The sequence below is a fragment of the Mycothermus thermophilus genome, assembly GCF_041956435.1.
Source record: "Mycothermus thermophilus strain CBS 625.91 unplaced genomic scaffold VTJ04scaffold_2, whole genome shotgun sequence".
Taxonomy (NCBI): domain Eukaryota; kingdom Fungi; phylum Ascomycota; class Sordariomycetes; order Sordariales; family Chaetomiaceae; genus Mycothermus; species Mycothermus thermophilus.
Genome location: NW_027191428.1, coordinates 4,416,392 through 4,442,298, shown reverse-complemented (window position 1 = coordinate 4,442,298; position 25,907 = coordinate 4,416,392). Strand labels below are relative to the sequence as shown.

The 25,907-nt window shown below is 58.1% G+C and overlaps 9 protein-coding genes across 9 annotated transcripts; 3 read left to right on the top strand and 6 right to left on the bottom strand.

The window, feature by feature from the left end:
- Positions 1 to 481: 481 nt before the first annotated feature.
- Positions 482 to 1,387, bottom strand: VTJ04DRAFT_3812 (uncharacterized protein; the record flags this gene model as incomplete). The annotated part of the gene is made up of 1 exon (XM_069361754.1): positions 482 to 1,387. One exon carries the CDS (start codon positions 1,385 to 1,387, stop codon positions 482 to 484), a length of 906 nt encoding a protein of 301 aa, XP_069222333.1.
- Positions 1,388 to 1,467: 80 nt separating this feature from the next.
- On the bottom strand, positions 1,468 to 2,449 carry VTJ04DRAFT_3811 (uncharacterized protein; the record flags this gene model as incomplete). Its single annotated transcript, XM_069361753.1, has 3 exons — positions 1,468 to 1,797; positions 2,165 to 2,327; positions 2,382 to 2,449. The coding sequence occupies 3 exons, from the start codon at positions 2,447 to 2,449 to the stop codon at positions 1,468 to 1,470; spliced, it is 561 nt and encodes a 186-aa protein (XP_069222332.1).
- Positions 2,450 to 3,703: 1,254 nt separating this feature from the next.
- On the top strand, positions 3,704 to 7,650 carry VTJ04DRAFT_3810 (uncharacterized protein; the record flags this gene model as incomplete). Its single annotated transcript, XM_069361752.1, has 2 exons — positions 3,704 to 6,304; positions 6,361 to 7,650. The coding sequence occupies 2 exons, from the start codon at positions 3,704 to 3,706 to the stop codon at positions 7,648 to 7,650; spliced, it is 3,891 nt and encodes a 1,296-aa protein (XP_069222331.1).
- Positions 7,651 to 8,064: 414 nt separating this feature from the next.
- Positions 8,065 to 8,657, top strand: VTJ04DRAFT_3809 (uncharacterized protein; the record flags this gene model as incomplete). Its single annotated transcript, XM_069361750.1, has 2 exons — positions 8,065 to 8,289; positions 8,334 to 8,657. The coding sequence occupies 2 exons, from the start codon at positions 8,065 to 8,067 to the stop codon at positions 8,655 to 8,657; spliced, it is 549 nt and encodes a 182-aa protein (XP_069222330.1).
- Positions 8,658 to 8,782: 125 nt separating this feature from the next.
- Positions 8,783 to 12,069, bottom strand: VTJ04DRAFT_3808 (uncharacterized protein; the record flags this gene model as incomplete). The annotated part of the gene is made up of 4 exons (XM_069361749.1): positions 8,783 to 8,822; positions 8,889 to 11,653; positions 11,725 to 11,911; positions 11,990 to 12,069. The coding sequence occupies 4 exons, from the start codon at positions 12,067 to 12,069 to the stop codon at positions 8,783 to 8,785; spliced, it is 3,072 nt and encodes a 1,023-aa protein (XP_069222329.1).
- Positions 12,070 to 12,223: 154 nt separating this feature from the next.
- On the bottom strand, positions 12,224 to 15,273 carry VTJ04DRAFT_3807 (uncharacterized protein; the record flags this gene model as incomplete). The annotated part of the gene is made up of 9 exons (XM_069361748.1): positions 12,224 to 12,689; positions 13,142 to 13,206; positions 13,281 to 13,600; positions 13,671 to 14,034; positions 14,112 to 14,623; positions 14,688 to 14,739; positions 14,810 to 14,851; positions 14,902 to 14,932; positions 14,993 to 15,273. The coding sequence occupies 9 exons, from the start codon at positions 15,271 to 15,273 to the stop codon at positions 12,224 to 12,226; spliced, it is 2,133 nt and encodes a 710-aa protein (XP_069222328.1).
- Positions 15,274 to 15,366: 93 nt separating this feature from the next.
- VTJ04DRAFT_3806 (uncharacterized protein) lies at positions 15,367 to 15,828 on the top strand (the record flags this gene model as incomplete). The annotated part of the gene is made up of 2 exons (XM_069361747.1): positions 15,367 to 15,592; positions 15,650 to 15,828. 2 exons carry the CDS (start codon positions 15,367 to 15,369, stop codon positions 15,826 to 15,828), a joined length of 405 nt encoding a protein of 134 aa, XP_069222327.1.
- A 2,896-nt stretch (positions 15,829 to 18,724) lies between these two features.
- Positions 18,725 to 21,832, bottom strand: VTJ04DRAFT_3805 (uncharacterized protein; the record flags this gene model as incomplete). Its single annotated transcript, XM_069361746.1, has 5 exons — positions 18,725 to 18,864; positions 19,217 to 19,345; positions 19,423 to 19,533; positions 19,634 to 20,098; positions 20,194 to 21,832. The coding sequence occupies 5 exons, from the start codon at positions 21,830 to 21,832 to the stop codon at positions 18,725 to 18,727; spliced, it is 2,484 nt and encodes an 827-aa protein (XP_069222326.1).
- Positions 21,833 to 23,531: 1,699 nt separating this feature from the next.
- On the bottom strand, positions 23,532 to 24,776 carry VTJ04DRAFT_3804 (uncharacterized protein; the record flags this gene model as incomplete). Its single annotated transcript, XM_069361745.1, has 1 exon — positions 23,532 to 24,776. One exon carries the CDS (start codon positions 24,774 to 24,776, stop codon positions 23,532 to 23,534), a length of 1,245 nt encoding a protein of 414 aa, XP_069222325.1.
- Positions 24,777 to 25,907: the final 1,131 nt, after the last annotated feature.

Sequence of the window (25,907 nt, the reverse complement as noted above, 5' to 3'; positions counted from 1 at the left end):
GGCAATGTGTCACCGAGCCAGCGACAAGAAGGTTGGTTGCGTTGGTGCTGGTCCTGGGAGGCACGGGGTGGTGGTGGCTGTTGCCGAGCGGGCTGCATGGAGCTTGCTGGTGCTGGATTGAGGCGCCGCCGCCAAGCCGAGATGACGACGTGCGGGAGGCTGAAAGCGGACAGTCGCAATGGGTGGAGCCTGTCTGGCTTATGTAATCCCCCGCAGCTGGACGTCTGTGCCCTTCCCTCCAGGGCTTCATCAATCAATTCCCGGATATGATCAAGTTCTTGGACGCAAACATCCAGTGCAGCCTGTGAGTGGTGAGTTTTTCACCGAACGGATTGACCATGAGCCATGAGGCCATTGCGAAAACCAATGCAGCCTTGACATGTCATTTTACTCTAGCGACAGAACTATGACAAAGACAAGCCAAATAAAACTCCCAGAATAACCATGTCGTCCCCAACACCCAGCTGAAATCCTAACTCCTTCACTCCTCTCTCAGAGCCCTCCTCACCCGATATAAAATCCCCATTGCCCTATCCAACAACCCATCCCGATCCCTCCTCCTCTCCCGCCGGTTCCGCTCATCATCCCTCCTCCCCCGCGTCTCCCTCCGTCGCCGCCGATGCCTATGCCCGTCATCATACCGCCGTCTCACCCGATTCCGATCTCGAGGCCTCGATGCCGATGAAGACGCACGCCCACGTCCTCTCCTCGATTCCTCCGCGGAACCTACCCTCGCCCTCCGCCTTTCGGGGCTAGGAAACTGGATGTCCGGGCTCGGATGGCGTCGTCTGCGGGTCGTGGACGACGTGGAAGGTGAACCGTCGCCCTGGGCAGGACCGTGGTTGTCACGGCGGTCACGATGAGGCGGAGGAGGTCGTCCTTCGGTGGGATGCGTTGGATCGAGGTTGTTCAGCCGCTCTCGGTAGCGGCTTATGACTGACGACGACGGGGTTTCGTAGCTGAGGCTTGAGTTGACGTCAAGGCTGGCGCCGGGGTGGGGGCTGGGGTTGAAGCGCACCGTAGCGCGGGTGCTGGTGGTTGGGGAGTCGAAGTAGGGGGTTTCTTCGGATGAGGAGTAGGATGGCGGTGGGGAATGGCGGATTTGTGTGCGGTTGGAGTAGGAGTCGGTGTTGTCGTCGAGGTGTGAAGGGGAATGTGATCTTGAACGGCTCCTCGAACGGTTTGTTTCGGGGCTCCCCTCCTCGCGATCCCTCTCGGAATTCCGCTCAGGATTCCTCTCACGATTTCCTTCATCGCTCCTTTCATGTCTCTCGCTCTGCCCCGAATTCGAAGGCTCTGACAATCGCGGCGGACCTGACAACGATACGGGCTGTGAATCCCCGGCGGAAGAAGTCGATGAATTGGTCAAGGTTCGGGCGTGTCCCATCGGCGGGAATCGGATGTTCCGAAGAAACGACCAGCCGTGCCAGGAACCACGATGCTCCGGAGACGGAGACCCCGACCCATTCACACCCATGTCGCCTCGCGGTCGCGATTCTTGCTGAGGTTCCCTGGGATAAGATGGCCCCGTGGCTGATGTGTCCGCCCTTGGCAAATGGGAACTGTCGGCCGGAGGGGGGTTTGCTGTCGTTTCCCAACCATCCGGTGGGCCTTGGTAGTGAGCAGGACCATGCAAATCTGGATGGTGTTGGTAGGGAGAGGGGCCATGCCCATCCGGCTGGGGAGGGAATGCTGCTGGTGACCAGCCAGGTTGATTTGGTTGGGTCGGACCAGGTGGCGGTCCAGGCGCCGCAGCTGGAGGAGGTGGAGGAGGGTAGTATGGAGGCGGCGGGCCAGCTGAGGTCACGGGTGTCAGAAAGACAACTGGTGGAGGGGGCGGCGGCACGACATGGATTGGCGGAGGGTAAACAATTTCTGGTCCAAACGCCGCAGGGCCCTGGATAACGGGAGGTGGAGGCGGTGGAGGTGGAATATCGGTCATTGCCAATGAATCGGTCGTTTCAGGAAAAGATTGCCGGCTTCTCCGAGTTGACCTGGATCGCTCGCGTCCAGTCTCTCTGTCGCTTAAAGCCGTGGTCCTGGTCGATCCCCGCTGGCGACTCGATCGACGTCTGGAAGCCGCTTCTTCCTCTTCATCGGAATTTGAGGAATCGGTCGGTTCGCGATAAATGGTGATGGAGATATGATGGGGGCTGCGCCTCACTTCAAGGCGGGCGGATCTCGATGAGCTTTGGGCACTCTCCTTGTTCTTCACGATGTCCTTGAGCTTGAATCGCCAGTACAGATAGGCAACGATGAGAACAACAGCTGCAATGGTGAGAATTATGCCGAACTGTGTACCGCTGCTCAGACAATTCCACCCCGAGCTGGCATGTGTCAGTATTCTGTCATCGCAGAGGACCGTTGGCAGTTACACATACCAGCCATCGTTTTGCCTGCGGTGGATGTCCTGCTGGTGGTTTTGGATGAGTTGAACCAAAGGAGGCATCTTGGCGAAGTCGTGGTCGAAATTCCATGCCACACACTAGGGGAAGAAGAAGGAAAGACGGGGTGGACTTGGGTAGAAGAGAAGAAAACGGTCACATCACTTCGTCCATGGAGGTCGAGGTGTGTGAAACAGGGCATTTGGCATTTGTGGAAGAGTGAGACGATAACCGGCGTTAAAGAGAGGGGTTGTGACTCGAGGACATTTTTGGTGGCCAACATGATCACAAATCTCCCAAGCAGGTAGAGATGAAGTCAAACCTTAGAGAGAAGTCTCTCGGCAGCATCGAGTTCTCTGAGGACCGAACTTTGATCATTAATGGACGAGCCGCCAACCTTAAGCAACTCCTTAGCTTTGGCCATCCCAAAGCAAGGTCAGATGAAATCACCGGCGGATGCAGTTTGTGAGGCATTGATCGAATTGACCACAACCTAAGAGCTTTCTTCAACACTAAACCCTCTTGATGCTAAGAGTGACCACCTGGGAACTCGGTCTCCGACCCGACCATCATTATCACGAACGTCATTCATAGCCCATGATTTAGACAGGAAGAGGATCCAGACATCTGCCTAATTTTCACCACTTCGAGCCCCAAAGACGTTATAACATACTAAGAATTGGAAGCAGAATCTGAAGAATGGGAAGGTCCAAGGTTTGTCGTTGAAACAGGCGACGACCGGCAGTCGTCGCCTCGTCGTCTCGTCGTGCTTGTCAGCCTCGTCTCCGCATTGTTGCATTGGTAGAAATAACCAATCAACATCCGTACCGGAAGCAGGGGTATAGAAAAGGTGGGACTGTGGTGGGTCCGGCGGAAACCAGCTTCAGCCTCATGTCGCGCGCTCCGCGAACCCGTTTGACTTTCCAACGTTTATTCTCCCAAACTCCTATTCAAGCTCGCTCTGAATAGGGTGGGCAATTCTGGGTTCCCAACAATAGGAACCTCAACACCACAATAATCACCCCAGAGCTGCTATTGTTTTCTTGCAGCAGAATTCTCAACCACCCACCATGCGAGCTTAAGCAACCTCGATTCCACTTCGAGTCTTGCAACTTTCCTCTTTTTCTTCTTTTTCTTCTCTCCCATCGAGGACCTCGATCCCACACTCTCCCATCGCACGCCGCCATCTTCGTCGAGTCTGACCAACCGTCCAACCTCATTCCGCCGCGATTCGTCGTCTAAGACCTCCAAACACTACCCTTTTCTCCTAACTCCAACAACTACTCCCACGCGTCACCACTACGTATCATCAATCCAACATGGCGACGACTGCGACCCGTACCCAGGCCAACGGCGCCGATGGGCCCGTCAATGGCTCTGCCGGTCTCACCCCAAAGAGCAAGCGCTTCTCCGATATTCCCGCTACCATCGACATCCCCATGCAAGATGACGTCGAGGTTGAGATTGACCTCCAAGTCCTGCCCGACGACCCGACCGAGCTCTGCGCCGTCTTCGAGAACGAGCATTCTCCCCGCATCTACTGGATGACGGTTGCCCTAGCCTATGCCAAGCAGAACAAGATCGACTTTGCCATTGAGATGCTCCTTCGCGGCGCCAATGTGCTTCAGAGCAACCAGCGCGATCGCCTCACGATCATCACCTGCATCTGCTGGCTGTACCTGTGGAAGAGCCGCGAGGCCCCGCGCGTCGCCCCCGACGGCGTCCCGCCCTCCGAGGCCAAGACCAAAGAGTACTATTTGCAGCTGGCTACCCAGAGCCTGAACGACGCCTCGCGCATCAACCCGGCCTTCCCGCCGCTCTTCCTGGCCCGCGGTGTCCTGATCCTTCTGCGCGCCTCTCTCCAACCTCCCTCCAAGGCCCCCGGCGCCGTCGATTCGAACAAGGTCGAGCAGCTGCGCACGGCCCTCAAGTCATTCGAGGAGGCCATTCGCGTCTCTCAGAACAAGAACATGCTCGCCGTCATGGGCAAGGCCCGTGCTCTCTTCGCACTCGGCCGCTACCCAGAGGCCCTTGCCGCCTACCAGGAAGTCCTCTCCAAGATGCCTGACCTTGTCGACCCCGATCCACGCATCGGCATTGGCTGCTGCTTCTGGAATCTCGGCTTCAAGGACGATGCTAAGCTGGCTTGGGAACGCTGCCTCGAAATTAACCCGGATTCCAAGTACGCCAACATCCTGCTGGGTCTTTACTACCTCGATGCCAGCGGCCGCGTGCCTGTCAACAGCCCCGAGTTTCTTCACCTCTACAAGAAGGCTATGACCGAATACACCCAAAAATCTTTCAAGCTCGACAAGAACAACCCCCTCACATGCGCCACCTTTGCCGGCTATTTCCTCTCGCGCAAGCAATGGTCCTCAGTCGACACTCTTGCCCACAAGGCTATCCAGTACACCGACGTCAATGCCATCGCTAGTGACGGTTGGTACCTTCTGGCCCGCAAGGCCCATTACGACGGTGATCTGGAGCGCGCGGCCGACTACTACCGCCGCGCTGACGATGCCCGCGGTGGCACTGAGCGCGGTTACCTTCCCGCCAAATTTGGCGTCGCCCAGCTCTCGGTCATCAAGAACGACCTCGGCGAGGCCAAGCTTCTTCTTGAGAAGATGATCCAGCAGTCCAAGACCTACGAGGCCATGATCCTTCTCGGTACCATTTACGCCGAAGAGGTCTTTGCGAACCAAGCCGCAGCTGTCAAGGAGGACAAGTCTGGCGAGGCCAAAAAGGCCCTTACGCTCCTCGAAGGCGTCCGTGCCGCCTGGAAGGATCCCAAGAAGAACGTGTCTCCGGACGCTGCTGTGCTCTTGAACCTGGCCCGTTTGTACGAGTCGGAGAGCCCGGAGAAGGCCCTAGCATGCCTGCAGCACGTTGAGCAGCTCGAGATGGACCAGATTCCGCGCTCAGAGTATCCCACCGACGTCGATGAAGCAACCGCTCGCGCTGCCGTGCGCAAGCTCCTGCCACCCCAGCTCCTTAACAACATCGGCTGCTTCTACTCGCAGGAGGGCAAGCACACCCTCGCGACCGAGTACTTCCAAGCCGCTCTTGATTCGTGCGCCCGAATCAGCCAGACCGAGACCGACTTGGACATCGACGCTCTCCTCACCACCATTTCATTCAACCTCGGCCGGAGCTACGAGAACCAAGGCAACGTCGATGACGCCATCAAGACGTACGAGCAGTTGCTCAGCCGGCACGACGACTACACCGACGCCCGCACCCGCCTGGCCTACATCCGCCTGCGCAAGAACCCTTCCAGCAAGGAGGGCCCCGATGCCGTCGCCAAGCTGTACCAGGAGAATCCAACCGACCTTGAAGTTCGCGCCCTGTACGGCTGGTTCTTGAGCAAGCTTAACGCCAAGAAGCGGCCCGCCAACTTGGCCGAGGATCCCGAGCTGCGGCACCACAAGCACACCCTCCAGAACTACGACAAGCACGACCGCTACGCCCTTGTCGGCATGGGTAACCTGCACCTCATGACGGCACGCGAAATGCGCCGCGAAACGGAGCAGGACAAGCAGAAGCGGAGCGCCGCATACACGCGCGCCGTCGAGTTTTTCGACAAGGCGCTGCAGCTGGATCCCAAGAATGCCTATGCCGCCCAAGGTGTTGCCATCGCGTTGGTCGAGGACCGCAAGGACTACAAGAACGCGCTCCAGATCTTCATCAAGGTGCGCGAGACCATTCAGGAGACCCACGTCTACGTCAACCTCGGCCACCTCTATACCGAGCTGCGCCAGTACACCAAGGCCATCGAGAGCTATGAGACCGCCCTGTCCAAGGAGGGCAAGGCCAACGACCCAGTCATCTTGACGTGCCTCGGCCGCACTTGGCTGCTCAAGGCTCGGAATGAGCGCACGAACTTGGATGCGTACCAATCGTCGCTGAAGTATGCCCAGAAGGTGAGTTGTTGTCTGTCTTGATGTTTCCGTCTGCGATGATTCTAATCCTATCCTAGGCCCTGGCTGCGTCTCCGGACCAGCTTCACCTCAAGTTCAATGTCGCCTTCGTCCAGATCCAGATCGCCCAGATGCTCTACTCGCTTCGCGACAGCGAACGTAACTCGTTCCAGCTGGAGCAAGCGGCCGAGGGGCTCGAGGCCGCGATCAAGACGCTCGACGAAATCGCCGCATCCCCCAATCCGCCATACCCCAAGCACGACATTGAGCAGCGCGCCAACATGGCCCGCAACACCCAGCGCAAGCAGCTCGAGCGCGCTCTTGCCAGCCAGCGCGAGTACGAGGCGCGCAACGAGGAGAAGCGGCAGGCGGCGCTGCGCGAGCGGCAGGAAGCCCTGCGCCGGCGCGAAGAGGAGCGCCGCAAGGCCGAGGAGGCGGAGCGCGAGCGGCAGGAGAAGATCCGCAAGGAACGCGAGGCCATCGCCGCCCGCGACCGCGCCCTCGCCGAGCAGCGCGCCGAAGAGGAGCGTCAGCGCATGGAGGCGGAAATGACTACGGATTCCGAAACGGGCGAGAAAGTCAAGCGCAAGAAGCGTACCACCACGTCGCGCCGCGAGCGCGATTCGCGGTCTCGCGAGCCGGGAAGCCAGGCGCCGACGCGCAAGGGCCGCGCCACCCGCCGCAAGAAGACAGCGGGCGGCGACGGAGGCGAGGGCGACGAAGCCCGCCCCGCCAAGAAGAGGCAGCGCCTCAGCAGCAAGCGCGAAAACCCCAAGTACAAGTCGGCCGAGATTGTCGTCGACAGCAGCGACGACGACGAGGTGGATTACGACGCGGCCGGCGAGGACCCGCTCGAGCAGGCCGAGCGCAGGCTGGAGGAGCGGTCCGCCGCCGAACGTCGTCGCCGCAGGAGCAGCGGAAGCCCCGCCAGCCGCAGGAGCCGTAGCGCGAGCCGCTCGGAGGCGGGGAGCAGCGTCAGCGGCGGGAGCAGCAGGCCTTCGTCGCGGGCCGGGCGTGGTAGGGGTGGTGGTAATGATGATGATGATGACGAGGATGAGGACGAAGACAGGGCGCCGGTGGTGCGCAGGAGGAGGAGGTCGTCTGCGGTTGAGGATGATGAGGGGGCTGATCGGATGGATGTGGATGATGATGAGGCGCCTCGTCGTTCCACCGCGCAGAGTAAGGATGATGACGATGATGAAGAGGAGACTGTCACGCGCAGGCCGCAGGGGAAGAGGGCTAGGAGGGGACGGATTGTGGACGAGAGCGATGAGGATGAGGAGGAGGAAGGGGGGAAGGCGGAGGAGAAGGGGGATACGACGATGGTGGATGCTGATGATGATGAGTGAGCCGGTTGTGAGGAGATAGTAGGGGGAGAGGGCGGCGCATCAGGTTTTTTTGGGGGGAGTAGAGAGATGAAGGGGGGGGATGTAAATTGTATGCATTTATTTGAGTTCAGCAAGATGATTCGAACACAGGGATGGATGGGCGGAATGGATGATGGGTATTCTATGAGGAGGAGATAGTATAATTGTCTCGCACAGATGAAGAAAGATAACTTATTTACTACGGAGTTGATCTGCTCCCATGTGAGCCCACGCTTGTCGTCAATAAGCAACCAACACTCGGAACTTTCAACGCCAACAACCCTAGGTAATTAACTACACAAAACAAGACCACCTTCCTCCCTGGCATCTGCCACGGTCTATATAACTCAGTCATGTCTCATAGTAAAAAGAACCCGCGAACCAAACCATTCATGGATGGCATCCATGACAATGACAATGATGATGATGCTGTGCATGCCCGTCCCTACAGCAAAAAAACCCGAACCAACCCCCCAAAAGGGAAACATGACTGCGTACGTCGTCTCTATGCTTCGTTATGACATTCCGCCCTCCTCTCCATCTCTCCCCCTCCTCTTCTCATCTTCCACACTCTTCTTCGTCTTTCACTTACTCAGGTCTTCTATCCTGCCTCCTGTCAAGGTTTACTTAACCTGGCAAATTAATAATGACAGACAGACAGGTAGACAGACAGGACAACAAGCAACTGGACTGATAGGAGAGACAACCAACCAACCCTCTCCCGCATTCAGACATTCAGACCAAAAGACCACCCACCTACCCAACCACTCCAACAACCCACGCAGACCAACCGACCAGACCAAGCCAAACCAAATGTGTATAAAAGGACATGTCCCAGAGTAGATGACACAGCTCCTCCTCCTCCTCTTCCTCCTCCTATGTCTTGCTTCTTCCTTCTTCCTACGGCCCCCTCTATTCTTCTTCTTCCAACCTACGTAGCGTGCTTCGACAACCGTCCCGTACGCCGCTTCAGACAGCGGGAAACTTGAAACAGTCGAGTGGCATGACTCGAAACCCCGTCCTCTCTATCTCTTATTCTCCTTCTCGGGAGGGAGGAGAGTCCCTCCCCACACGCCACCGCCTCGTTCGCCCAAGCCGTTTGCTGGCTGGCGTTCTAGTAAATCCCCTGCGTCCGGTACTGGAACGTGTCATATCTGCGATATCGTCAGTACCACCACCAACATCAGAACATATCGAATGGAAAAGGAGGAGGGACTTACAGCCGCGTATAATAACTCCCCAACGACTTCCCAATCAAATCCGTCTCGACAAACTGCTCCGCCTCATCCTTACTCAACTGCAACTGGAACCTCCCCCGCAGCGCGGCCGTCACCTGCTGCACGCCCGCGCCAAAACACGGCATCTTGCTCTCCCTCCCCATCATCGCCACAAGATCGATAATGTTATCCGCCGACCGCCTCAGCGCCTGGAACGCCTGCTTGCACAGCGTCTTGTAGTCCTCAAAATCCTGCGACCCGACGCCGCCCAGCACGTCGACGTACTCGTACGTCAGCTTGAACGGCGCCGCCTCGAAGCCGACGCTGCCGGGGGAATTGGACAACATGAAACCGAAATCGATGTGGATGATGTGCCCTTCGTTGTCGATGAGCACGTTTCCGTTGTGGCGGTCCTTGAGCTGCAGGATGTACGAGATGACGCTGTAGGCGGCGAGGCTGCGCTTGAAGGCGTCGACGCCGGCGCGGTACGCGTCGCTGTCCGGGTTTCCAAACGCTTTGACGAAATGGTCCTTGAGCGTGGCGATGCGCCGGCGCGGGTTCTGTCCCGCCTCGATGCTGGCGAGCGTCAGGCTGCGCTTGATGGAGTGCAGGCTCACGCCGTTGGCAATCGTCTCGATCAGGCCCGACGACTCGCCCGTCACCAGGATGCGCATGAGCTTGACCCACACAGGCACGCCCGCGTCGACCCAGATCTTGTGGCAGACGCGGATCAGCTGGCAAGCAAACGCTTCCTGGCGGAGGTCGGAGCCCGTCTTGACGATGACGCTGACGAGGTCCCAGTTCTTCATCCAGCCGTAGGGTGAGGATTTGCGGATGCGTTCCTTTTTCGTCTCCCACGCCTCGCCGAAGACGGCCGCGCTGGGGTCATCGCGGTCGCCTTTGCGCTGGAGACCGCCCGTCTTGATGTCGTTTTCCATCCGGTCGATGCCCGCGTTGGCGTTGAGGTTGGGGGGTTGCGGGTGGTGGTCCACCCCTTGCGCGTTGTTCTCTTCGCCGCCTCCAGACTCCGTCCCACCCGCGCCGTTTCCATCGGCCGCCGCGGCCGCAGCCTGCGCGCGAGCCATGATCATATCGAAGGTCGGGCCCTGGCCATCGTCCAGATCAAAGCTCTGCTCCTCCAGGCTCTGCATGCTGGCAATGATGCGGGCGCGGATGGCAGCCACCTCTTGGCGGGGCCGCTTGCCGCTCGTGGCGTCCAGCTGGGCCAGCATCTGCGAGGCGGTGCGCATGTGGATGGCGAGTGCCGAGAAGTCGGGCTGGTCGACCGAGTTGGTGCGCGGGGTGTGCAGCGTCGGCCGGCGCTTGGAGAGCGACGACGAGCCGGGCGAGTCGGACGAGGCGCCCGAGCTGCGCGGGGTCGTTGTCTTGTCGACCGCCGCGGCGGCGGCGGTGTGGGATGGGCCGGGCAGACGCAGAGACGGGGCCGAGCGTGCATGTTCCGGATTATACAACTCGTCATCACCTTCCGCCTTGAGCATGGGAGAGTTCCCCAGGTCGCCCGATGCCGGCTCAAAGACGCTATCCACGACAGGCGGCTCCGGCGGGCGCGAGGCCGACGGCACGCTGGTAGGCGCGTCGGACAGATCAAAGATGCGCTTGCGCGTCCCCTGTTCCGCCAACAGCTGCGCGAGAAGGCGCTGGTTATCTTGGGTCTCCGGGTCGAAGGTGAAGTCGTCACGAAGGATCTCGACCATGAGAAGGTAAGGCACCTTCTCGGCGCTGTTGAGAACAGTAGCCTCGGCCGGGTTGAGCCGGACGATCCTGTGGTGGCGGCTCTTGGACGGGGAGCCATCGACCAAATCGGGAGGGCAGATGACGGGGATGTCGACCTCGGCCGGGAGATCACGGGCGATGAGAGCCAGCTCGGCGCGCAGGGCGCTTAGCCGGGCCGGCTTGGGCACCATGACCAGGCGGTTCGAGATGCTCTCGAGCGCCGACAGGAAAGCCGTCTGGCACCGGAAGTAATTTTGCCGCAACAATCGGGCCTTCTGGACGTTGGTCATCTCTGCTTGGCTTACCAGCGTCTTGACATTGTGCGTATGTCTCCTCGGCGTCGCCGGGACTGGCTCTTCCGAAGGGCGCAGGCCGGCCGACCGAGGGGTAGGCGGCCTCGTCACCGTCAACCTCGACTTGGAATCGGGGAGAGGCAGGGAAGCCGAGCTCAGACGTGCCTCGAGGGACAGCGTCTCGAGCCTGCCCTGGACATCCACGTCCTCGCCCTGGCCATTCCCTGGGTCATCGGCTTCTGACAAGTTGGACCGTGACGGCGGCCGGTGTGTCTTGGCCGAAGATTTCCCCTTGGGCGTCGACCTCCGCGGACTGGCCGGGGACTTGCCCTCCTGAGGACCCGGACCAGAACCTCCGCTCACGGCGCGCGCACCGTCCTTGCCGCGCTTGGACCGAGTGCTGGCAGCAGTGACAGTGTGGGCACGGGCCGGTATGTTTTTGCTGGCGACGGGAACAGGGGGATCCGAGATGGCTTCGATGGGGCGGGGTTTTCGAGCCTGGGCGACGGCGAGGGGACCGGCCCATTGAGGCAGCTGGGGGCAGGCGATGCCGGCGAGAACGAAGCTCCCTAGGACGGTCACGGGCAGAGGGTTGTCGGTGATCTTTTCGTTACGCGCCGTCTCGGAGACGCCAAAGACAATGTGTTGCACCTTGTTGTAGACGCGGCGACAGGTCCGGAAGGCTTCGGTCTGGGGATTTGAGGAGAGATCATGAAGATAGGTCTGCAAGAGCCAGAAGGTCTGTCACAGGGCGAAGCATCCATTAGCCACCAGGGAATATCATTCCAGGTGAAATAGCCAGGCCAACATACCAACAAGGCGGCGGTGACGGACTCCTCGCACAGGTCCAGGAGGAACTCCTCCAGGGCCATGGACTCATTGTCGACGCTGATGACGAGGTGGCATAGCTGGGGGAGGAAGAACTCGATATCCTCGTAGGGGAACTGGCGGAGCTTGTTGCAGAGGACATAGTGGATTCCTACGTGGTCGGCGTAGCGGCTGGAGCAGGCGGGGAAGAAGGGTCAGTCAGTGTCGTTTGTTCCCCGCGGAGGGGAGGGGGGAAGAAGGGCCACACACGTGAGATATGAGACGGAGAGGAAGGGGTTCTGGTTGAAGACATCGCTCTCGAGGAACCGCTTGAGCAGGTCCCAAGACATTGGCTGCGGCGGGGATCAGGACGTTTGGTGAGGAGGGGAAGACGGTAGTGTCGATGGGGTCAGCGGGGGGGCAGCGGCAGTGGTGGAGTTGTCGATGTCGATGTCGATGATGGTGATATTGGTGGTGGAGGTGCTCATGCCCTCCTCGCCCGGCTCATTGGCGGTCGGTGGTGGTGTCGTCGAGGTCGATGGGAGTTGCAGGAGCCTTCATCTGCAGCCGCATGGCTGGCGGCGTGGAGTATGGTTGGGTTGGGTCTGTCCGTGTACTCGGTAGGTTGTTTCTTTTTTGTTTAGTCGTCTTCTCTTCCCGGTTTTTCCAAGACACGTCAGGCCGGCAATGAGCAACCCTGGTGGTACAGGACACAGCAGTGGCTTGTCGTCGTTGTCGTCGGGTCGGGCAAATCCAGGGGTTCGGCGAGGGACGTGAACAGTTAAAACCTGAGGCTGCGTCTCGGCGCCGCGGGCACTGGATCTGGACGGGGACGTTGAGGACAAGTGAGCCACAGCACGCCAGCAGCAGCCGGCCAGTGGATCGGTGGATCGGCGGGTCGAGCATCCTCCAATGGGGCATCGGAGCAGTCCCATCAACGCCAAGCACCTTCAGCATGTCCTGCGCTGTCCTGCGCGGCCCTGCCAGTACTCGACGGCCCGAAACTCCAAACACTCGGCTTGGACTCCCTAAACTGATGGCAACAGCCGACTGTAATGTCAAGTGGACACCCATACATGCCAATACAATTCTGGATTCGGCAGCTCCTTGTTTTCTTATTCTACCTCAGACCACATCCGGACTGTCAAGTCAACTCGTATTCTCTGAGGCCTCCTGCCATTCATTCATTTAGGGGTAAAAGGGGGCCACAACACACAATGACACCGAACACCATATGACAAATGGAACCGCGAACGTCCACATGTACCCGAAAGTCGAGTCTCCCGTCACTCCAACAACTCAGGACGGCAAGTAATTACAAACTTTCATATAAATACCTTGAATCTGTGCTTATACAAAACCAAAAGAGCAAAATCCCTCCCGTCATTCAGTCATTTTGATACTATCCCATCCTTGGCTCACCAAACAGACGGTTTTCGTGGCCGGTCCCATTGTCCTGGTCGCTTTCGCCTCTTAGGCTTTACCCTCTGCACCCAAGGAAGAACACGAGTCAGTAAAACGATCAATTTCCCTTCGACTAGTCCCAACAGAAAAAACTCACCTTATACTTGACTCTCTCACTGCCATCCGGCATCTGCACGATCTCGTGCTGGATGTGGTACCCGAATGCGGGAAGCACCTTGGCCCACACGAGCCAGTACACCGTGCCGATGGCCAGCAGGCTGGTGCCGAGCGTCGGCACCACGTAAAATGGCACGGTCTCGAGGAACTTGTTCTTGATGAACGGTGCCGCCTGCACGAACAGCAGCGACAGGATCCAAAAGATGGTCAGCAGCGGCGAGCTGCGGAACGTCGTGCGCTGTTCCGCCCACCGCTCCGACGGAGCAAAGTTGAGGTAGACCAGCCCGGCGGCGAGGAGCACTACCGTCAAAAAGACAAACAGCGTCAGCAATCGTGAAGTCGAAGGCCACTAAAAAGAAACCACACCCACCCTTGATCCAATTCCCGCTATAAATAAACACGTTCGTCACGAACTGATACACATCCTGGGTCTGCGATCCCAGGATCAACGCCGTCGTGAAGATCCAATGCAGAAAGATGGCGCCCGTGGGCGCATTGAAGGGCCAGTCGCTGGCCCAGAAGCGCGACCACGGGAGGATCCCTTCCTTGGCCAGCTCCTGCTTGACGCGCGGCATGGCGAAGGACTGTGCAAACACGTTGCCCAGCGCCGACAGGGCGATGAAGAGCGGCACCACGCGCGTCACGAAGGGGCTCTTGCCCCAGACGTTTTCGAAGAAACGCGCCGCCACCACCACCTTGGAGTCGGCGATCTGTTCCTTTGTCATGGCGGCAAACTGCAATACACGGATTAGCAACCCCTCACATACTGGAAGTACCTCGAGTACGTAGGAATATAGTGGTGGTGACGCACATAAGAAACGTTGGCCAAGACATAGAGGATCGTGACGGCCGAAATGGCAATCGGCGCCGCCCTCCTGAGCGTCTTTGGCGGGTTGCGCACTTCCGTCAGGACGTAATTGGCGTTCTCCCACCCGCTGAACGAGTACTGCACCTGCAGCATCGCAAGCGCATACCCGCTGGCGGCACCCCCTGCATCGCTCTCGCCGGCCCACACCCATCCGGGACCGTGGAAGCTGGAAAAGTTGTTCGGGTCGGGCACGGCCATGCGGCCCGACAAGGCGGCAAAGCCCGTACACACCACCAAGCTGAGCAGAACCAGCTTGAAGGCGCCCAGGCAGTTGCTCAGCCAAATGCCCCAGCGAGGGGCGAGGGAGTGGATCACGCAAACAACGGTGATGGAGGCGACGGCGATGCCGCGGTTGAGCCAACTGCCGTCCTGGGCATCCCCCGTGGCCGCGCGGAGGAGGTAGCTGCTGAAGCTGATGGTGTTGCCTGTCGAAATGGCGAAAAGGACAAATTGCACTGTGAAAACGGTCAGGCAGCTGTCGTCATGGTGGATAGCAGAGTCCGAATCAAGTTTACTGACCCGCAAATATGCACGTCGCCAAATACTTGGGCTTTTGGTATACCCGTTCTAACTGGAAGAGGGGAGAAGCACGTTAGCCACGGATTTGCAAAATGGTGATGAGGTGGATAGTAAAAACTCACATAAACCTTCTCTCCTCCTGACCGTGGAAGTGCAGTCCCATACTCGAGGTAAACGAAGAGACTAGAACTCGGGCTTAGTACCACAACGCAACATCATGATATGCCGTCAAGGAGCCATACCCGCTACAAGCCAGTTAGCTTACCATCTCCCTATCATTACTCAGTGCCTCAGGGGTTACGTACCAAAACGTCATGATACCACCAATGACCCAAAAGATGAGCGTTATGCCGACGCTATTGATGGAGTGGATGATGGCCGAAGGGGTCGAGTATATACCCGAGCCGACCACACGGTTGATAATGAGGAATGCGGTCGACCATGTCCCCAGCTTCCGGTCCTCGGGGAAGACGAAATCGTGGTAATCGGCCGAGGCATCGTCGTCGATGGGCGAGCCCCGATAAAGAATGTCTTCATTGGGACTCCTCTCGGCCACGGGCTGTTCGAAAATCTCTGGTTCCTGCATGTCCACTGTTGTCTCGGGCTGACGGGGCGGTACTGTCGTGCTATGCTTGTCGTTCTGAGACCATTAGAGCAGAGAGCCGCAAACCAGATTTCAATGTCGATGTCCCTCTGTATTCCAAATTCCCTGATCCAACCAGTAAAGTACCCAGTCCGTCCGTCCCAACCTTCAATTCCCCAGTTCAACTCAAATCACTCGATGCTGGGCCGGCGTTCACCGCCCGGCATCGCCGGGGCGATGCAAAGCAAAGAAAAGACAAAAGCCGGCGAAGTGTTTACTGCTATGTCGTCAATGGTGGATCAGGCCAAGCAAGATGGACGCTGTGTATTTAAATGGTGTTGAGCCCTCGCGCGACGCGGCCTTGTGTTCTGTCAATAAGGCTGGCGCAACCCGAGCGAACGGGGCACAGAGCGGAAGAAGAAGGTCCAAGACCAAGGTTACTCCGGGGCGGGGCAGCTGGACGGCAGCGCGCAGCAGCGAAAGGGCAGCGCCCGTGATTTGGTGATGCGCCGGGCGAGGTGTCACGGAAGGTTGGAGAGCGACGCCAAAGACGGGTGAGATGTGGTTGTTGAAGTTGCGGAGACTCGTCCACCCAGGCAGAGCCGCATGCTTCTCTGTCACGGTCGCGAGCGCCACTCGGACACGGCAGGGCAAAGAGAGCAGAAGAGAGGAAGAGAGAGGGAAGGCCAGAGGACCAGAAAATGGGATGCCCACGGTTGCAGCCAAGAGCTGTGAGCCGACCAGCTGCAGGCAAGGCCAGTGCAACCAGCGACGCAGCGGCGACAGCATTGGTGGAAAGCCAGGGTCAAGCCGCACAGCCCAGTCGAGGCCCAGCAACCAGCACCAGCACCAGCACCAGGAAAACCAGCCCGGAACGGGGGTAACGAGGCGCTGGAGAGCCAAGAACTGGAAAGTTTAGCTCGTCCAGCAGGCGTTCGCTTGCCAAGCGCCCCTGTCTGGTCAGGGCGGGATGTCTCCGTCCCCGTCCCCGTCCCCGTTCCGTCCTCTTTTGCTGCTCTCCTCACTGTCGCTTCTCACTGACTTCCCACCCCCTGCTCTCTGCATGGTGCATGCAATGCGCAGCTGTGGGCGTGCCAAACAAGTGAAGAGGGGTCAAGCTGCTCTGCCAATTGACTTGCCACCTCCGCCTTTTCACTTTGTTGCTCTTCAGTGCCATCGTGACGGCGAATGCCTCACCATGCCCTGGGGCCCTGGCCTGTAAAGGTTGCGCCGGACGTGGGACCTCCCCCAGCAGCACCACCGCTGGCGTGAACGTGAACAGGCCACCCGAGGGGACGCAGGACGCAGGAGAGCGGAATTCCCCAGACGATCCAGAGCAAGCCTGGGCGACCTGGGACGAGTGGTGGGTCGGGTCATCAAGCGCCGCTCGCGTGCCGAGGCGTTGGTTGCATCTGATGACAGCGGATGCCACGAAATGTAAAAAACGGCTTATCTCTCAGCTTCGACACAAGTGAAAACCGTCATCGATCCGGTTTGACAATGGGTTCCGTAACGTCTGATGACCTACTTATGGAGCATGGAAGGTGAAAAAAGTGGATTGTGGATTGAGATGTGTAGTCCATCCCGTCTTGAAGACGCATGAACAAAAAAAGAGAGAGCAAAGTAAAGGGATCCTCGACTTGCCTTTCTTCATCACAAGCCCAAACGGAAGAGGAAACAACGGATGAACAGAGAGTTTGGACAGTGGATCCCCCCAGAAAGATGCCCACTTCCCTCGTGGCCTCCCGGATCATCCAACACAACCCTGGAAACTTTCCCTCGTGCCAAGACCCTCCCGCGTCCTTCCCCACACTCACTCACAACCCTGGACCCTAGAAATCCTGCCACGAGAGCCCTGGACTTCCGTCAAATCTCGCTCAATCAAGACCAGCGCAACGTCGAGTTTGGCCCTGACACGAGACGTCGGCGAAAATCCCCCTTTCATGCTGATGGCCCGAAGACGTGGACGGGCCAGGGGAAGACAGAGCAACAGAAACAATACGGGGTCAATGTCGAAAAACACCAACACAACATTACCAAGTACAACAACAAGACCGTTTTCTATCTCGATGGGCTTTGTTTCATATCTACAAGAACCATCAGGTCAAATGGAAAGGCGCCCCAGGTCACCACCATGGCCTGGCAGGACCGTCTGAACCCTGGAAGCATGCCCGTGAATAAGCCTGCATCGGGCTTTCGACCGTTACACAACATGACCCAGGGCTTCCGCTGCGCAGCAGGCAGCCTTGGTTGATGATTGATCCATGAGAACCTGGAAGCTATCATCAGCTCGCCGCCCCTCATCCTCCCGTTTAACCCACAGCTGGCTGGCCGGCTGACTGGCTGGGCCGGGCTGGCCGGCGACCAAGCACCCGTCTCAAGCCTCCTCCGATATGGCGCAGAGGCAGGCCAGGAGGAGAGCTGCAGAGACTGTTCCAGCCCTTCTCTCCCTTTCGCTTCCCAGGTGCCTCAGGTGGTCGGCCAACTCCGGACTTGCAGCTTCGATTGCCGGGCTGGAGAGGCGGAGAAGAATGCCAACTAGAAGGCTTGAGCGTGCAGGTGGCTGAACCTTCTCCGTACTTTTTGTGTCCATGTTTAGTCATGAGTTCTATCAGACATCCAATGTTTGGTAGGCTTCGTCTCAGGAGTCTCAGAATTGCAAGACCAAGAAAGACGGGGGGGCTCTGCCTGCACATAACCTGCTACGTTATGCTGCTGCTGCTGCTGCGTGTGAGAGCGGTGCGAGATAGAATCAAGCCTCGACCCAGGTCATCATTGGTTCGGGGGTTCGGCATTCGTTCGACAAGGAGGGCAGCAAGCCATGTTGGTTTGTCTGGCCCTACCATGACTTACATCCACGCGTTGCTGTCGGGATCAAGCATGAGAATTATCTACCTATGAGAGGAAGAAGAAATAAACATGTTTGCAACCACCAGCCCTCCTCTCGTTAATCGTGATAATGCAAGCAATATACCACCATACACACCTAACCCGGTCCAGACAGCACGACATCATTTATCTAACATCACACGACCATCCAGAACATCAGCAACAACACATTAGTCTCGTCGTCATCATCAACACTAACAACGACACCACCCACGACAACCAGACAAACCCACTGGTATCTGCCGAGCATGTGATTTCCATACATACGTAGTAAGTATACCTGAATCAACAAAAAGGAGGACTCCTTCATAACCGTCCCAAGAAAAACAATATTTCCCAATCCTGCCTGACCCGGTTTCTTCCCCCCGAACGATTCCATGTTCCAAAGCCCAGAGAGAATAAAACAACTATAGTGTAGAAAAAACGAGAGAAAGAAGTGTAACCATCTAAAAAGAGAGAGTGAGAGCGTGAGACACACACACACACCCAGACACACACACGTACAGATCTCACAAAACGAAAGGGGCGGTATCACCAAGAAATAGCCCGCGGACGAGGTCATCAATCAACCCATGAAAACGCTCCTCGCCTGGCGGCCCGTAAACACGGCCTGCTCCATATCCTCTTGGATATCCCGGAGCCGCATGCGCTGCAGCCGACGCTCGCGCATGACCTCGTCCCACTTGCGCACAAAGTTGTCTTGGCCTATTCGAAGGGGGGGGCCCCGGTTAGTTTTGTTGTTGGCGGTGTTGTTGTCGTTGCGCCAGAGAGGCAGGAAGAGAAACAAAAAAAGGAAAGTAAGAAACCAAGAGGGGGTCGGAAAGAGAAAATTAATTCACCACCCAATACCACCATAAACCTGCCACACGATTTGTTGCCCGTCTTGTGACATGACAAGCTAGAATGACCGTTGGACCGTTGGACCCCCACTCGGAGAGTAAAAAAATGGTCTTGGCTTGCTGCTGCTTGGGCCGGATTACAGGTAATCGGGGAAGAGGATGATGACGCTGGGGGGGACGATATCGACGAAAAGGGAAAAAAAGAGAACAAAACGTACTCGGCGGGTTCTCAAACTCAATCTCAAACGTCTTGTACGAGTCGTAATCCGACGCCACGTCCACCTCCACCACCTTGCCGTGGATGTCGAAACCTGCGGGCTCGGGGCCCTGGTTTGGTACTATTTTGGCTATTTGCGAGATTCACAAGTTAGCTGGTTGAATCAAGAGCGAGAGAAATGAGAGTGACAGAGTAAAATGAACATACCCTTGACCCACTGCCAGCGTGAGCCCTTTCTCGAGAAGGGATTCGGCCCCTTTCGCGGCTTCAGCTTGACCAGCGTAGGGCCGTCGGTTTTGACTTCTAGGTCGTCCGTAACTGTTGGAAACACAAAAAAGTCAGCCACCAGCTGCCAACAAAACCACAACAACCAACACCTAACCCTTCAACCAAACCAAAAAAAGAGGGGAAGACGTACTAAACAAAGTAATATACTCCCCCGACCTCCCCAAATACAGCAACAACCTGCTCGAGTTCGCCACCAACCTCTCCCTCAGTGGGCCCGAGAGCGCCGTCCCCGCCGTCACGAACGACGCCACGTCGCTCGAGCCCGCCTTGCTGCGCACCTCGACCTCGTGCCAGATCTGCAGGCGCGCGCTCGAAAACTGCGTCTGCTGCCGACTGTTGGCGCGGCCGAGCGTCACCATGCGCACCGACGCGATGTCGAGCACCACTTTTTCGCCCGTCAGCTTGGCTTGGAAGTCGAACAGCTCCTTGCGCGTGCCGAAGCGGTAGATGCCGCTCGGCCGGGAACTGGGCGCGGACGAGTAGCTGAAGGGCGACGGCGCGGACTTGTCGGCTTCCTTGTCGCGGATGTAGACCACGTTGGTGAGTCGAGGGTCGTAGGCGTAGGCGGGGACCAGTTGGGCATTGTCGGCTTTGACTGTGATCGTCTGTCAACCACCCATATTCTCACACAAAAATAGAAATGAGTAGTAAGAGAACCAAAAAAAGGGGGGGAAAGGAGGGGAAACATACTCCAATACGTCTCCGACTCCCTCTCCACCCTACAATGAAACCGCACATCATTCGTCAAAGTATTCCTAAACACCTTGAGCACCCCGTCCCGAAACACCGGGTTCGTCAGGGTCGGCGAGCTTTCCACGGCGCCCTCAAACAGCAAATCCTCGCCGGGCAGGACGTTATCCCTGCCCGTGACCGTGGTCGTCTCGCTCATCATCGACGGCGGCGGCGGCGGCGGGTGGTGCACCACCACCGGCGTTTGCGTGTCATATTCCACCATCTGCTGCTGCACCGGCGTGCGCGGGCTGGCGGTACCCATGGTCGTGGTCGACGCGGTCGATCCATGCCTCCCCACTCCTACCCCTCCTACCCCCATCCCCGGAGGCAAAGGTGACGGAGTGTGAAACTGGTGCCGGAACGACCCGGGCGACATGGTGATGATTGTCTCGCCGGCGTCCCAGACTTCTTTGTCTTCTATCGGACCTGCTCCTCCTCCTCCTGCCACCGTTGCTGCTGTGCCCATGGCCGGGGCGGTGGCGGAGCGGGGGACGTAGGGCCCGACGACGGGCTCGGACCCGCGGTGCGGAGGGGTCAGCACGGTGGCGCCCTCGAGCAGCGACGGCAGGCCGCTGGACGCCACGGCTTTTTGCCGCGAGGACTGCAGCAGCGCGTTGCTCTGCGCGGTGTAGCTGGTGTAGTTGATGTTGGCCCATGACGCCGAGGTGAGCGGGGCGCCGTCGTTGGTGCCGGTGGTGGTAGCGCCGGGGTTGGGGTAATCGTCCGGGCCCCAGCCGGGGGAGGTGTAGTTTGGCGGTTGGGTTTGTTGTTGTTGCTGCTGTTGTTGGTGGTGGTGCTGATATGATGATGGATATTGCTGGTATGTGTATGGTGTGCTAGGCGACGCGGCTGTTGTCGTTGTAGGGCTGTTAGGAGTGGTAGGGCTGAGAGTGGGAGCCAGGTCGGGATCCGTGAGAGCCTCAGCCGCCTGGACGCCTCCGTCTGACTCTCCGTAGAGCGGGGCCGCGCCGAAACGACCGCCAATTTCCAAGTTGGACATCATGGTGGTTACTTCTGACGGGGACGGGATCGAGTCCCGGACCTTTGGCGGCACCGGGGGAGGTTGTTGTGGTGCGGCGGCCATGACCGGCTCGGTTGATCCAGATCGGCCCGCAGATACGGGCGGGGACGGATACGAATGTGAAAAGGATGGTGAGTTGCCAGTCGAAGGGCCCCGTCCCCAATTCAACGTAGCATAAGGAGGTGCGGGTGTCGACGAAGGCGCGGTCCCGGGGTGGGTGTAGGATCGAGGCAACGGGAAATCGGCAGGGAGTTCTGAGGCCTGAGGACTAGGCGTGTACATGGGAGGTGGCGGGTTCACAGACTCGGCGGACGCGCGTCCGGGACCCGGGCTCGTGCCTCCGGCGCGTGAGCCGGATCGAGAGCCCGAGCCTGCTGGTGGTGCTATTGAATCATCATCATCAGGAATGGTCTGGATGTGGTAGCGGCGGCCGTCAGAAGCGACGAGGATGCCTCGTTCGGGGTCAAAGGCGGCGTGTTTGAACAGATCGGAGAAGGGTACGGCGGTGGCCTCGCCGTCGACGGGCGGCAGGGTGGGAGCCGACGACTCGGAGCGGCCCTGCCCTGCTGCTGGCATGGTGGTGGAAGAGATGAAACGGGGGGACGGGACGGGGGAGCGCCGCGCAAAAGCCCCATCAGCTAGACTCGGCCATGACGGGGATCGCGACACCGACGAGCGCTCGGGTGGAAAGACGAACGTCTCCTCGCATGTGTGCCTCTCGGTGCCTTGGTCGTCGTTGTGCCTGTCCTGGCGTGGGCGTGGGGCATAAGACGGAAGCGAAGCGCAGGCGTCGTCGTTGTCGTCCTCACCAACCTAGTTCGTTTGTGCGTGTGTGGGGGGGGAGGAAGGGATACACTGACGAAGTCGGGTATCCGTGCCGTGGTGGACTGCAAAGGACGGACGGCGGCGGCCAGAGGAGGTGGCACGAGGGACAATCTGGAAGAGGGATGGATGGTAGGATGGGGGGACAAGAAAACAGGGGTGCGAGAGGGATGAGAGAGTCCAGCCAGCGCCCTGCGCCGAGGGGCGGGAAGCCAAGCGCTGCTAGCAAGCGGGAAAAGCAGAGTGCCAGTTGAGCCTAACGTTGGTCAACGTCGACTCGAGGCTACGGTACGTAGCACGGAAGACATGTCTGCAGTCTCTCAGAGTACATACTACGTACCTGACTTGCTAGGTACACTACGCAGCGTCGGCACCCGCTTCGTCACCCGGGACCGCAGCGAGGGTAAAGTGGATGATTTGTAGGCAATTCGCTTGGGGAAACGCGGGTCTACTACTACAGTACAACCTATAAGTCGCCGAGTTGGCTGAACTCAGCAGCTAGCTTACTTGTAGGCTCCCCATTGACCAAACGTCATGATGGCGGTGCAGACAGTCACTTCTCGAATCCCCTCCTTCTCTCCCCTGACCCAATCCAACGCCCAGCGCGCGGCGACTCCGGAGGCGTTCTCGATCTGTTTGTCCTGGTCCTGGCGGCATGGACCCAAGTTCCAGGAACAGCGGAGGAGCTGAAGATGAATTGTGGATTCCCCCCGATCCCAACGGAACGCTAGGATGGGCTGGTCACTGGAGAGGACGTGGATCTGTGGGGAAAAAGAAAGATAAAAGCTCGAAAAATGATGGGCCAGAGACAACAGGGCCAGGTCGGTGCAACGGCGACACAAGGCCTCGGGGACCTCCGCATTTTTGTCCCTAGCTTTTCTTATCGGCGGTTGGTTGGCTGTGGATGTTTGTGGGAATCTCTTGGTCTTGGCCTACACCGCTCGATTACATCACGGCCGATACAACCCGCGCCGGGGCGCCGAGGGTTTGTCGGAGAGAACACAAGACACCATGTGTTGGTATATACATACATCAGAAGGCGGAAGACCCAAGGCGATGATGTGAATAGCACCCGGAAATAGCTTCCATTCCACCAGAGTCCATATCGGCTCCGTTCAGACTCAATTGCCAACCCAAGACCCCGATCAAACCCCTAAACACAACGCGCTCTTGCTTCGGCGCTCGGGTCATGAATGGCATAACTGAGATGCCCAACAACCCAAACACCATACATACTCCATACACTAGGTGGTAGAAAAATCAAGGCTCACTATGCCTACGCCAGAAATGCATTCTCCCACCAACGCCCCGATCCCATGTCGTAACAGTTTCGTCCGCCCAATCCTATGCCCGGCCATATCTATCCGCGGAATCCACAGAAGAGACAGCTTCATGAAAGAGCAATAGTATCTCCCCCCCTTAGCTCGAGTCTCTCCATCCAAGCGATGAAGACTTAAACCTTCTTCTTCCTCCCACCGCCACGACCCCTCTTCTTCCCGGCCCCCTCCATATCCTCGTCCGAATCACTGGCGTGCTCCCCTCCGCCGCCCTGACTCTGCGAGTGAGTCCTGGCCTTCTGACCCTTCCCGCCCTTCTCCTCATTCTCCACCTTTGCCACAATTTCCCGTAAGAAATCCCACTGGTCATCCGATTCCACCACCTGCTTGAGCATCTGCGCCGACACGCGCTTCGAGTTGCGCTGACGGGCCACCTCGGCGCTGCGCGTGACGAGCGCAATCATGAAGAGCTCCAACGCTTTGCCCACCGCGATGGGCGTCTGTTGCGCTACCTTGCCAACTTCCTCGTCGGCCTGCATGATGCGCTTGATGCGTGCCGTGGGGAACTTTGTTTTGACGGGAGCCGGCTCGATGGCGCCGGAGCCGCTGATGGATGGCGCAGCGGTAGTGGAAGTGGAAGAGGAATGGGTCTGGTGGTCGGGGGTAGTATCCGACGCGGCCTGGGACGCGACAGCTGCGGCAGCGGCAGCCGCGGCAGCTCTCCGCGGAGGCATGTTGTTGTCGTCGTTGTTGCCGGGGTTGTTGTTGTTGGTGTTGTTGCTGAAGTACTGCGAATGTTGATCGTCGCGGGGAGCAGGAATGGGAGGTTCGTAGTGCACTGGTCCGCGACTCGGGGAGGGCACCACTCCGCGACTATCGTAGTTCACCGATCCGCGACTTGGTGAGTGGCTTGGGTAAGGGGGAGGTTGCCCAGAAGAGTAGGACAAGCTCTGGCGCTGCCACGGCGGATGATAGGGTTGATGTGGTGTTTGCGGTTGTTGCGACTGTTGGTGATGCTGTGATTGTTGTGCTGCCGCGTATCCTGTACCTGGTTGTGGATAGTTTGTGGTCGGATAGCTTGCTGCACGGGGAGGGCAGTAATCGTGGCGGGCGGTGGATGAGTACCCAAAGGCCTGTGGCTGGGCAGCGGTCGAGTTGTAAAGGGACTCGGAGGGCGGCTGGTACGAGTAGTGGTGGCTGGTGGAGTGGCGTGATTGGGGTTGTTGGTAGTTCTCCAAGGGCATCAATTGATCATTGTAGTAGTGATGTTGGGAGGAAAAGATGGATGGCTGGCTGTGGTTGATCTGGTCGTGGCCATGGCCGTACTGTCCATGTGGTGCAGGATCCGCAGTGGGGCCTGGCGTGTAAAACGACGACAGGTCGGGGCTCTTGGGCGCATAAGAGCCGTCCTCGTCCGACATTGTGCTTGCCTAGGTTGTCGTCGTCGCTTTTTAAATCGCACTCGACACAAAGAAAAACGAGATGACCATCCCAACAAGATGCGATGAACGATGTGCACCGCTTCAAATCGCGATCACAATGACGTGTGATAGGTTGCTTGTTTCTCGTCGCGGAAGGTGGCTTGTATCTCAAGTGTGGCGTTTTTTTGGTGGTTTCGGTTTTGTTGATTGATTGATGGTGGGGCGCACAAAGATCCGGTCGCGATGTGATGCGATGGCAGCGATAAGATGGATGGCTTGATGCAAACCTGTAACTCTCACTGCCAACGGCCCGATCGCAGACCTGAGGTGAGACCTGATGAGTGAGAGTGAGACTGGACGAAACGGTACAGGGTTCAGGCTCAGGTTCCCGGTTCTCAGGTTTCTGATCCGATGCGAGGAGGGTTGGCTGCGGTGGGGGGTGGAGTGTAAGATTGGAATTTCCAAGCAATCCCGAGGCGGCTTGGGGAACGCGACTTCTCGGGCTCTTTTTAAGGTTGCAGCTTGTCGCTTGTCCGCTCACCCTCGACCGAGTCGACCGACTGGATCCCGTGGCTTGGGTCAAAGGCGCGAAAAGAAAGCTCTCAAATCAAGTGGGGAGGGGCAAAAAATGGCGGGGTAGGTGTGTTTTTCTGTGTGGACCCCTACCTCCCCTAAGTACCTGTGGAAGAACTGAAGCAGCAGCCAAGCACCCAGCACCAAGCACCTGCACCAGGCAGAAGCTGTGCCTCCCGTCATGAAAGTCTGCAGTTCCATGCCACGGCATTTTTCATTTTCAGCATGCAAATCACGCCCAGGGGTTCAAGGACGGGATCCCTGGACACGGCTGTCCAAGTTCCAGGTTATCTTGGGCAGGTGGAATGGGGCAGTTTGGAATTCGGAACCTTGGCTTTTAGGTATCTCTTTCTCTCTTCCCGTCCTCTTTTTCAAGTGACCGGAGTTATTACCTTACTTCCTTTGCTGAGGTATACTTCACCAACTTCTGGCGGCACAACATCCTCGTCCAATGCAAGCAACCGAGCCTCTGCTGGTTCGAGGATACTTTGACAAACCACAAGGCAACCAGCTGAGACAGTCGGCATTCAACATGCAGGACCCGAGGCTTTTCCGTTA